A 12,386-nucleotide genomic window follows, 5' to 3' on the forward strand; every position below is an offset into this window, starting at 1 on the left:
GGAGGGTGCTGCTAGGCCTTTTTTGATTAAGGCTGTGGTGGTGTAGTAACTGGAAGTGATGTCATCAGTTTGGCATATCGGCAGAAATTACATGCTTTTGTTTCTACCACAGAACCAACAATCAGTGGAAGGTGAAACTGATTGTCGAGAAGTCAGCAATTATCTCATTGTTGATGTTTTTCCCTGTGTTGAGGTTAAGGTTGTCAGGCTGTCAACTCCTCTGTGTGCTGACTCATCTTGATTGGCAATGAGGCCTACCTTAGCAAACCTTTTGGTGTGGTTGGTGTTAAAACTAGCAGAGCAGTCATGTATCCACATCTTGAACAATAATGGGCTGAATACACACCCTTTAAAGCGATCTTGTATTCAGCATATTGTGTTGTTTTCTTCCTTTTCTGGCCATCTGCCATCTCTGTGTAAGAAAGCCCAAGATCCAGTTCTAGGTACCAGGTCCCACACGGAGCAGGTTCAGCTTCTCCACAAGCTGCTGTGGCAAGATAGTGTAAAAAGTTGACTTGAATCAGTAGGATGTGTATGACTTTCTGTATTGCAGGTGAGTCAGACTGAGGTGGTGCAGGGTGGATATAATGGCATCTTTTGTAGGCTGGTTTTCTCTGCATGCAAATTCTAGGGGTTAAAAGGGAGATGTGACTTATTATGTTGCAAGACAAGCCTTTCAAAGCATTTCACATTTCTTGGGGTGAGGGCTAGAGGGTGGTAGTCATTCAAACAAGCTGGGTCAGATTTCTTGGGTACAAAATTATAGTGGTGCCGTTTAGACAAGTGGGAATGTTATTTTTGTCTGAGGAAGATGTTGAAAATGTCCTTGTGAAAACATCTTTCAGTTGTTCTACACATTCCTTCAGGACATGATCTGTTTGGCAGGTGACGACGGGAGCCCTTTGTTGTTGTTGTATTGAGGTTATCTGGCAGTGCGAGGTCATTTCAGCATGTCTGATCGGTGGGCTTGTAGCCTGCTACTGTGTTGAATCGCTGCCAGAGGTGCTGTGTGTTTTTTGGTGTCAGTGAAGTGACTTGTGTGCACATTCCACAGTTTAAACTGGAAGTAAAGGTGCTGCATCCCATGCAAAGCTGAGGTCCTGGTGCACTACCAGCTTGTTGGTCAAAATGAGTACAGCTAAAGTTCAGCAACTTATTGGCACTGGATTTTTAAAAGTTCAGGATCAACTTGGACACTGATTGAAATCACCAGCCCCATTAAAAACTAAAAGCACTTGATGTACAGACACTCAGAAGTGACATCTGAGAGGCATCTGATTGATACCAGTTAAAACTTTGGAATAAAACATAGTTACATATTCCTAAATTCGGGGTTTGAAGAAGTAGGAGGAGTAGATGTAATGGTACTATACACAGCAGGCAGATTTAGCTCATAATGTGAGGTGGTCTTAAGGCAGTATTTATCTGCAAGTAGTTGAGAAGGAATTACCATAACTGTCACACATTGCTAACATTGATTGTTTGCACAAGTTAAGTTTTCCCATTTGAATGTGTTAAATGCATATTAGTTTATAAGTTTGCCATTTAAATTATGGCAGCAGACATATGCACCCGTGTGTAGTATGTAATAATTTCTACTTGTGTCAATACACAGCGCACGTATCGAATGCCAAAGGACATCCACGTAGAGCCTGAGAGGTTTGCAGCGGAGCTTATCAGCAGGCTGGAGACGGTGCTCAGAGAGCGAGAGGCTCAGGAAAGACTTGAAGAGAGGCTGAAGAGAGTACGGCTGGTGAGTACACGATCATATATATGCACCCTGCAATGTGATTTTAATTCTTCGAAATTAAAACTTTGTAAGTGAAAGAAAGAGTTGTTTCCGTTTTAGGCAGCCTGCCTATGCAGCTCTGTCACTTCTATTCCAGACTCACAGCTAGCTTCTCATCTACAAGGAGATTTACACAGTAGAAATTTAGACAATGCATTATGCCATATATGCAGAAATGCCTGTGAACAGTTTAGCGATTGATTCTACTCTCTTGCAGTAGGGTAGAGTTGTATGAAGCAGTAGGGCTCCACAATTAATCATTAGAAAATCGCATTCTCAATTCATACTTATGTGCGATCTCATTTCCAAATGACAACGATTTAAAAAAAAAAAAAAAAAAAAGATGACGATTGTACCGCATTTTGATCCGGGACATAATCTGCATGAAAACAAGTGCTCACTCTTCCTGCTCAACAAATGACAAGGGCGGAGGCTTATACCACGTGATACAGAAGTCAGCTGGCAGGGAAAAAACAACGGAGAGCACGTGAGAGATGACGAAGCTGTAAAGGCAAAGAAACTATTTTTCAAATGTTGCACTACCTGCTGTATACACGCAGTGTCGAGCAACGGTGGAGACGTAATTGTTTTTATGTTTAGTCTCAACTGTTACGAAGTGGATGTGCAGTTAATAAGTGCAATAAATATTTATATTAGAAAAGAAAATCGTGAGCGAATTGTGATTCTCATTTTATGCAAAATCGTGCAGCCCTATTAAGCAGCAACACATTGTTATAACAAGTGACAAACAAGATTCTTGCCAGAAAAACTTGCCATTTCGGTTTCTTGCGACCAGCCACGGTGGGAATTTAATATTACACTCAGTTAATCTGGCTCTAGCATTCCACTTTAACAGTGATAGCTTCTGTATAGACTCATTGCTGCTGGTAAGAAGAGAGACTATGCCATCAAGAGAAGAGATAATCACTCTGGGATTATATATCGATAGTTTAATTATTGGTGATTCTAAGTGAGTTGATATCAGGTGAACTGACACAACAGCATTTTTAGATAAAGTTTGCCCAATTCTTTTTTTCTTTTTTAATGTACTTTTTTTCCCTTGGGTGTCAGGTTACTGCCACGAAGCCATCCGGCTTGTATTACACAGGCAGAAAGGCTAGGCAAAAAAAGCAACACATTTATTAGCCTCCATCACCTTAATCATTGTCTTCTGTATTGATGTACAACCCAGTTTTAAAATTGAAAAACTAAATGTATTTTCTGTTCTTAACAGGAAGAAGAGGGGGATGATGCTGACGTCTCCATGACAACTTCAATGTCTTCTCATAGCATGTCTCTACCCGTCCCCTCATCGTTTCCACCTCTTTATGGTGCCCGTTATTCCGAGACAACTGCTAACACGGCAACAGTCGCCACTTACGGAGGCCTGGTCCCCATAGACGATCCCCATGACGACGACCCAGAATCTATTTTGGATGAGCATGTACAGCGGGTGATGAGGACGCCAGGCTGCCAGTCGCCAGGGGCAAACAACAGCACCTTAGCAGGAGGGGGTCGGCACACTCCTCCCAAATCATCGCGTTCACCTGACGGGGGAATCGGGCCGCCTCACTACCCTGCACACAGAGGTGCAGGTCACAGTCTGCCTGCTGCTGGAGTCAAAGGTAAGAGGCTGTGAAGGGGAGGGAGAAATGGTCGAGCACGATTTCCACGATCTAAATGTGGGCCCAGGTTACTCTCTGTGTTAAACTCTGCCCCCAATACCACATGTCGCTAAAGCAACTCTCCAACGGACACAGTTACATGTCCTCTCCAGTTCTACAAACACATTTAGAAAAAGTGCAGACTTTTTCTTACATTACACAACTTTGGGTAAATTATTTCTACAAACATTAAAAATTATTTTATTTATTTGCGGAACTGTGCATTAGAAGTTAATGCTGATACTTCAACATTATACCTGGTTCATATCCTGTGTCCCTGTCTTTTAAGAGTGTTTTGTTTTGTTTTGGTTTGTTTTGACCGTATTCCCCACACCTACTGTACACTGTAGTTTTTGGCAAATGTAACCTCAAGTAGCAAGAAATAGTTGTTATTCTGCTCAAGTGTTTGTGTTGCTGTGGAATAATGTGCTGTTGTTGCTCTGTTTAATATTGATGTTGGTATAACAGAGTAGGCTTAACTCGTGCTCATTATATTGAGTTAATGTGAAGATGGAGTCTTGAGATTTTTAATGTGCCTTTACAACACAGGAAGGAACTATAATATGCTTGGACTAATTAGTGCATCCTGTTACAATTTTTTTTTTAATGGCAAGCCATAACTGGCTCTTCAGGTGAAATAGCACAGATGTCAGTGCTGTGAGTTTCCATTTACTTTACTGATTTCCATCTCAGGTATGCATCACCACAAGCTGTTGTACCACCACAGAGGAAGGGATGGGCCAGAGGAAACGGGTAGTAGGTCTCAGCCCAACGTCCTGTGGAATGGAGAGTCAGCCAATCAGTATGCCGGGAGAAGTCGAAACTATGCTGACGGAGCTGGAGCCAGCACACACGAGGGGATGGGTTATAGGTAAGCGTGTGCACTTGGTCTATAGGAAGTTGTATGGAAGGGGAACAGCTTTGCAGAGGATTGTACAAACTGCACAAGGCGTCACTAACTTCCACCTACCAGCTTTGAGTGACATCTTCATCTCTTTGCTGCTTGCATACAACTCAAAAACCCTTTCCATCCTGCCTAAAATGTTTTTGAACTTTTACCGTCTGCTAAGAGATACAGATTCATGAAGAATTCAAAACTAGACAATTCCTGAACAGTTTTTACCGTACAGCCATATTCCCACTGAGCACGATTGGCTCACAGCAAGAAGGTCCTGAGTTCAATTCCGTCATCAGGCCGGGATCTTTCTGTGTGGAGCTTGCATGTTCTCCCCATGTTTGCATGGGTTCTCTCCCACAACCCAAAGACTTGCAGTTAGTGGGATTAGGTTAATTGATGAATCTCAATTGCCCATAGGTGTGAAAGTGAGTGCCAATGGTTGTCTCTGTGTGTTTGTCCTGTGACAGGTGCACCCTGGGATAGGCTCCAGAACTTTGCATACATTTGTATTTCTTTAATGTATTATACTATTATTAATGACAAGTCCGTATCCTGGTAGTGCCCTAGTGGCAGTAAAGTATCTTATTGTTAAGTAATCGGATGACTCCAACTGTTTTTTTTTTCTTTTGTTACCTGTTTGTTCTGCAGTAGTAAAGGCAGCACACTATCACGGCGAGGTTGTAAGAAGACATCAGAGGCATCGGGGAAAGGTGACGAGAGTGGGCGTGGCCTGGAGGCACAGGTACCAATGGAGGATTTGGAGAGAAACCAGAAGATCCTGCAATGGATGATGGATGGAGACAGACAGAGAAAGAGTTCCCATGGGTGAGTCGTTTTATATTTAAAGCTGACAGTAATTTATAGTTGTTGAAATTTTTAAAATTCTTAAGATCAAATAATGAAATAAAAATTAAATTAGGAATACAGGTGATGTGTTTTCTTTCTCATCAGATATAGTGTATTGAATTTTTTTTATTTTTTTTGGCAGTGGTTTGGCATTGATATTTTACTTGGCAAAAAAGAAGAACACTTTGTGTTGTTGGTAGCCATTTAAAGCAGAGGATCAAAGTAAAAGCAGACTCTGCTCCTAGCAAAGTGAATGTCTCTGTGACCTTATAGATGACACTTTGATAACGGCAAATGGAATCTGCGATTGTGCCCACAGCTAAGCAATAACCTGGCTAATGATTACTCTTTATTATTAACCCATGACCACATAACTGTGTGTGCGGGCACTAGTCAGCTGGCATATATAACAGACCTGTGCCAACAAGATTAACAGCAAGGCCGCCCTCCAGCATTAGATGTGTTACAGATTGCCCGTGTTCTGCTCTAACATGGAAGGAACTTGTTGCACATGTTGTCAGTAACAACGCAAGTGAAGTATAACTTTATTTGTGAGAGTTTAATTCTCTTCCCCAGTGATGCTAAAAAATGAGTTTTTGTGTACAACACCATGTGGCAGATGCCCATTCCCCTCAAACAGGATCAGAGAGACATACATATCTTAGAAATATTTAACGTTTACTGCAAATGAATGGAATTTGGAGCCTACTAATAAATGAGAGTAAAGTGATATTATTTAGGCAGCATCGGAGAGGGAGAATCTCACAGGGGAGCACGTGGATACATCGAACAAATCAAATCTGCTTATGTTGGGGGTTATTCTTCTTCAGGTTTTAAATGTTTGTCCTGAGTAACGCGTACTTGCTATATCAAGAACCAGAATTTCAGTGGTTCTTGATATAGCGATCAATAAGACTATGCTTAGCATAGTCTCATATTGTGAGGCTCTAGTTCCTGTGCCCATTTTAATGCAGGCAATTCTCTTGTTTTTTCAGAGGGAGCACCAGTAGCTCAAGGAGGACAGGAACCAGCAGCGAATCGCCACGTCCAGCTTCAGTGGAGCGGCCTGGAGCTGTGCACCCCTGGGTCTCTGCTCAACTACGTAACCCTTCTTCAGTGTCCACCGCTATCCCCGGCTCATCATCCACCCAAGTCCAGCCTTCTCATCCCTTCATCCAGGACCCAGCTATGCCCCCCAACCCAGCTCCCAACCCCCTCACCCAGCTGGAGGAGGCTAGACGGAGGCTGGAGGAGGAGAGGAGGAGGGCTGCACTACAACAGGTCAAGCCTAGGTAGGTGTCAGGCCAAATTCTGTGTACTCGGTTATTGTTATTATTATTAATGTTTATTCTTTATGTTGTGTGTTTACGTGTATTTTTTCTGTCTCAGGCACAAGTCTGGAAAGCGTCAAATGTGCGAGAACATGACAGTGGCTTACTACTTTTGTGGAGAACCAATTCCCTATCGAACATCTGTTAAAGGCCGTGTAGTGACTTTGGGCCAGTTCAAGGAGCTGCTTACCAAAAAGGGCCACTACAGGTAAATACATAGACAGGTTTTAAAAAGCCTGAAGTGTGTGTGGGAATGTTAAAGATGTGCTCTTACACTTGTGCTTGTGTTTAGGTTCTATTTCAAGAAAGTGAGCGACGAGTTTGACTGTGGTGTGGTGTTCGAGGAGGTTCGTGACGATGACGCAATCTTGCCTATCTTCGAGGAGAAGATTGTTGGGAAGGTGGAGAAGGTTGACTGAAATTTTGGGAACATGAAAACAAATCAGATGGCATGAAAAAGAGGAAGAAAACATTCAGGTGGGATTGAAATTCACCTGCCAGAAAACGAACAACGGGAAGTAGAAAGGCGGAAGAGTAACGTGCGACCGAATGGAGATTGTGCTGCATAGTCGAAGCTCAAGCGTTAAGGAGGCGGTTAATTTTACGGAGCATCAACGCCTGGATCCAAACCCACATAAAGCAAAAAAGCTCAGTCAGATGATACAGCGGGTAGTAGAAGAACATAAATTATTTCACCTGTCCTGTCTCCACTGTGGACGATCAAGGAGAGCTGTTCAGGTATGTCTGACCAGTCTTCCACTTCTACTGCAATGGATGGGAAAAGGGTGAGGGGACTGCTGAAGGAGAGAGGTTTAAAGTAGTCTTCCACTTCTGCTCTGGAGGAGCCCGTCCTCCGCAGACCATTACGATGCTGCTACATTACCACGGAAACTCTTCAATCGGTGCTCAGGACGGTAAAGGAAGCAGTTTTGTTCCTCTAGGGAGTCTAGCTGCCTTTTGCTGTCTCTGTTCCTCATCAGCTGGTGACAGAAGATTTTTGGGGAGTGGAACATTTAGCCTGCCTCTCGTTGACTTCATAGCCTCAGAACAGAGAAACCTGCTCACCCTCAATTCCAAGAAGTCACGTAGTGATCTCTCACATCACCTTGTTCAGATAACAGTTCTCTGCATAACTTGTTTACCGTATTTTTAATAAGACAAGTATTCTAGCTACTTGTTTTCATTTTATTTGAATCGTGTATGTACAAGGCAGGTACTATTACTTATTATTGCAGCTTAATTTCGTCATATCTCAGACTTAATGTTGTATTATTGTGTATGTTTTGAAGCTAGTTCATTAGTCATTTCAGGGCAGCCGATTTGTTTGTTTCTTCCCAGTATACCACATCACTGCACCTCAGCTCTGTACTGTTTACCTTTGAGTGTGCAGTCGTGTTCTACTGCGGGAGGATTTTTAAATATAGGATTTTTTTTATTACCCTCAAAAAAGACCACAATATATCTTTTTTTTTTTTAAACGGTCACACTGGCCCCTTGTGTAACTTTAGAAGTCTTCTGCTATATCACAAGCCTGCGCACAGAACTCCAAGCTCAGTCTAGGTGCCTGCCTGCCTGGCCAGTGCCATTACTATCTACAGTGCTTATTCTGAAGCGTTAAGTGTCCGTCGTGCACACCGGAACTCAGCCAAAGAGTGTAGTGTGAGCCCCCTTCGCCTACATACACATGTATGTGCAGTCCACTGCTATCTAATGTGTGTTATTTGACATAACTGTGAGGGAATGTAGTATTTCCTCCTACATCTTAAAACTTTGTAGAGGAACACTGAGTTTAAAAACTGCAGGGTTGTTTGTTTTGTTTGTTTTCCTTTCTCCAAATTAAATTAATAGTTTGACATTAGAAATTTTCACCAGGAATACTGTGATAAGTTAATACAGCTCATATATCTAAGCGGTAAATGCAAAGCTAAAGCCAGCAGTTGTTAGTTTATAGTTTACTAAAAAGATTGGACCTACCCTGGCTCTTACGTGAGTTAAACTACGTGAGTTTCAACTACAAGTTAAGTTAATTTAATTTAATTATCAGTTATTTGTTGTTCATTGGTTTATAAGAAGGGTGGCACCAGTGGTGATGTTTAAAATAGTTTGCTTGATAGCTGATTGTTAGTTTTTGTTTATTTATTTATTTTGTTTTTGTCATTCTAAACTGTTTAAAGGTTTTTCAGATTTATATCACACTAGCTCAGCACAAAATTGGTGACACGGTAGATGATTCAAAATATGCCAGTATTGATATTTGGTTGATCTGTGGATTGCTAGATTATTACATATAAATTGATGATTCAGAGGACCTATCACGATTGCCTAGAGCCTGATGAGCTGTCTAATAACTACTCGCTTTTGCGGGTGGGGAAAAACAGATTTGAGGTCGGAGTAAGATTGTAAGATCGTAATGATTGTAAGGCCTTCAGCTCAGGTTATAGATGCATGCTGATTAGGAAACGCTAAATGTGCTGGGAGGCAGACTGCGAAATGTAGACAGAGCCAGGCGAGATGTCTTCTATTCTAAGCTCAGCTAATTGCCTATAGCTTCATGTTTACTGTATAGACACGAGGAGTGTTACACATATGGTCACTTTTTTGTTATGAAAACAGCAGAGTGAATTTTTCAACATGTCAAGCTAGTCTTTTAACCTGCTTGTGTTTGTACCATAACGCGGTAAAGCCTTGAGGTCAGAATATAAAGCGCAGTGCAAACGTTGCACTGAGGGCACACCAGCTACGTAAGCCGAATGTAACTTTATGAATTTGTTTTTAAAAAAAAGTTTTTTTCTTTTCTTTTTTTTTACTTTTGTCCACCATATCCTCGAAGGATCGATCATGTCAGCTACTTGAGGACAGGTTCACTATTGATCTGTTCACCTGATTGTTTTGTGTCCTCGATGCTGATTGTTAATTGAATGTGTTGCATTAATGTCAAATAGAAATCATCCTGGGTTTGCCCCAGCAAGAGGAGCATAGGATCAGAAAATGTGTTTGTCCTTACTCCAACCCATTATGCCTTCAGTATGAAATAAAAAATTTAGAAATGTATTTGTTTATAAGAAAAAAAATGTAATTTTAATAATCAGCGAGCATGTTCTTTAAGGAATGTTTCCAGATGAATTGAACTGTCTATTTTGGTTTAATGTTTATGTGCAAACTGCTTTTGGCCCTCTGATATATTTTGCATCTGTTTTATTAGAAAGAGCACCCAGGGACAGTTGAATGACTACATTGAGTTGTTTCTTGTGATTTATGATTTGATGGACAAGAACAAATAACTGCATCTGTTGCGTTGTTGATTTGTGTGAAACACAGTGCCTTTAACCTTTCAAAAATGTGTTTATTGAAACCAATCCATGCTTTTTATTATTAGTTTTAATCATCACTCAGTCCCATTTGTATTTTTAGCTGCAGTCATGCTATTCTCACTTCTGTTCTGATCAACCCTCTGCTGTAAATATGTACATTATCATTTCATACGTGTCTTCAGACCTGCACCACATGTCCATGGTGTTTTCTGTTTTGTTTTTTTCCAACGCCAAGATGTCACTGTGCTGGTTCCACTTGTACATTTCTTTTAAAAGGGTACTTCATAATAAAGATGTTGAATAAATTCATCAACTTTATTTTTGAGGTTAAATGTATTTTATATGGCTTTCTCTTTTTGCCTTAAACTAAAAGTCTTAACTTTCAGATGCATTGCACTTGTACACCACTGCAGTTTGTTTGGCTTCTGCATTTATGTGATAGCTGTAGCTGGTGATGAAAAACACTAAAATATTCAGGCAGCCTTTAACAATCACACATACACTCATGAGCCACTTCATTAGATAAATTTATTGTGAAATGAAATCAGTATTTTGAGTATACATACAGCATATTTACGTGTGTGTGTGTGTGTATATAGACTCTGTATAAGGGCTGCATGTACGTACACTCGCTAGCTTCTGCAATAGGTATACCTTACTACTATTAGTGTGGACCCCTTTTAACTGTCTTAATACTTCATGGCACAGATTCAACAAGTTTCTGGAAGCATTGCTCAGAGATTTTGGTCCATATTTACATGATAGCATCACACAGTTGCTGCACATTCGTGATGTGATGTCCCAGAGGTTGGGCTGACATCTGGTGACTGTGGATATCATTTGAGTACAGTGAACTCACTGTCATGTTCATGAAACCAGTTTGAGATGATTTGAGCTTTGCGACATGGTGCGCTATCCATAAAGGGATTAACATGGTCATCAACAACACTCAGGTAAGCTGTGGCATTTCCCCACACTATTACTCCACCACTAGCAGTCTGCCTTACTGATACAAGGAAGTTTGGATCTGTGCTGTCATGTTGTTTATACCAAATTCTGACATCACTACCCAAATTTTGCAGCTGAAACTGAGACTCATTTTTCAAACTCCTTTGGTATTTCAAACGCCCCACTTTGGTGGGAATGGGCAAATTGTAAGCCTCAGCTGACAGGGCCAGTGTGGTCTTCTGCTGCTTTAACCCATCTGCTTCAAGGTTCGCTGTGTTCCACATTCAGAGATGCTTTTCTTCTGGATATTTTCTTCTTTTTCAGATCATTAAATCACCTTTCTTCCTTGTTCTGATGCTCAGTTTGAACTTCCGCAGGTTATCTTGACATGTCTGCATGCACTAAGTTTCTGCCATGTGATTGGCTAATTAGACACTGTATTTGTGTTAATGAGAAGTTAACCTCCTCGGACCTGGCGTCCACATATGTGGACATCACATTTTTGGTTATTTAGACCCAAATACTAAATTTTGCTCTACAAGGGCCTGATATCCACTTAGAAGGACATTATACTGCGACCGTTCTATCGAAATTTTAAACGTATACCCTCATTTGTGGCTCTTATTTTTCTTAGAAACAAAAATTGGGTAAAAAAAATAAAGCTGGTAGTTCTTTGTTTTTACATTCACTGGGCCCCACCCAATATGCCCAAATATCAAAGAAAAATTAAAAATGCATGCTGTGGAAGAGTTCGGGTCTTGGCAGGTTAAACAGCTCTAATTAATAAAGTCGGGCCTGATTTATTTTAAGCCAAGAATTGAATGTCTTTATATCAGTTATAGCTTTGTTCACTAGTGTATGATATATAAAATGTCCTCCTAGAAGCAAATATTGATCCTTCGCTTGGCAATGTCTACAGGCACTTATTTAGCTTAACTAATTGAAACACTATCTAAGAAAATGTAATTTAGCATGATTTCAATAATCATACATGTCTCCAATATCAATACTTGTTCCATCAGGGGGTGTGGGTGTAAATGTATATAACTTTCTGTTGCATATAGTTAATGTACTCAGCATCTTACCAAATGTCATGTACCATCCACTTCGCTTTCATGTCCACAGGTGTCACATGTGACGCACTGTCTTCAGCAGCAGATGGAGTTAGGTCCCCATGACCTAAAAAGGAAAAGGAGAATTGCTGGACAAACTTAATTAGATTATGTCAGGTTTGAAAAAAAAAATTGAGTCAGATAAATTCAACAGATTTATGTCACACAAAACAGCAGGATAGCAGCACGTTGGCACGGTGGTTAGCACTGTTGCCACACAGCAAGAAGGTCCTGAGTTCAATTCCACCATCAGGCCGGGGTCTTTCTGTGTGGAGTTTGCATGTTCTCCCCGTGTTTGCGTGGGTTCCCTCCGGGTACTCCGGCATCCTCCTACAGTCCAAAGACATGCAGCTTGTGGGGATAGGTTAATTGGATAATCCAGATTGCCACTAGGTGTGAATGTGAGTGTGAATGGTTGTCTGTCCCTGTGTGTTGGCCCTGCGACAGACTGGCGACCTGTCCAGGGTGTACCCCGCCTCTCGCCCTA

At 41.2% G+C, this 12,386-nt stretch overlaps 1 protein-coding gene across 3 annotated transcripts in view; it reads left to right on the forward strand.

The window, feature by feature from the left end:
* The window catches only part of LOC102208930 (axin-1-like), a 22,716-nt gene extending 12,572 nt beyond the window's left edge, over positions 1-10,144 (forward strand). For 2 of the 3 annotated variants that reach the window (XM_005744553.1, XM_005744552.1), the window contains 7 exons: positions 1,616-1,753; positions 3,024-3,414; positions 4,147-4,324; positions 5,000-5,176; positions 6,193-6,489; positions 6,587-6,736; positions 6,821-10,144. In XM_005744553.1, the coding sequence (XP_005744610.1) occupies positions 1,616-1,753; positions 3,024-3,414; positions 4,147-4,324; positions 5,000-5,176; positions 6,193-6,489; positions 6,587-6,736; positions 6,821-6,947 (1,458 nt within the window). In that variant the 3' untranslated portion in view covers positions 6,948-10,144. The remainder of the gene's footprint in view (positions 1-1,615; positions 1,754-3,023; positions 3,415-4,146; positions 4,325-4,999; positions 5,177-6,192; positions 6,490-6,586; positions 6,737-6,820) is intronic. The other variant, XM_005744554.1, reaches the window with a different exon arrangement.
* Positions 10,145-12,386: the final 2,242 nt, after the last annotated feature.

This window comes from Pundamilia nyererei, unplaced genomic scaffold (assembly GCF_000239375.1).
Source record: "Pundamilia nyererei isolate P.nyererei 1_Seehausen unplaced genomic scaffold, PunNye1.0 scaffold00145, whole genome shotgun sequence".
Lineage (NCBI taxonomy): Eukaryota > Metazoa > Chordata > Actinopteri > Cichliformes > Cichlidae > Pundamilia > Pundamilia nyererei.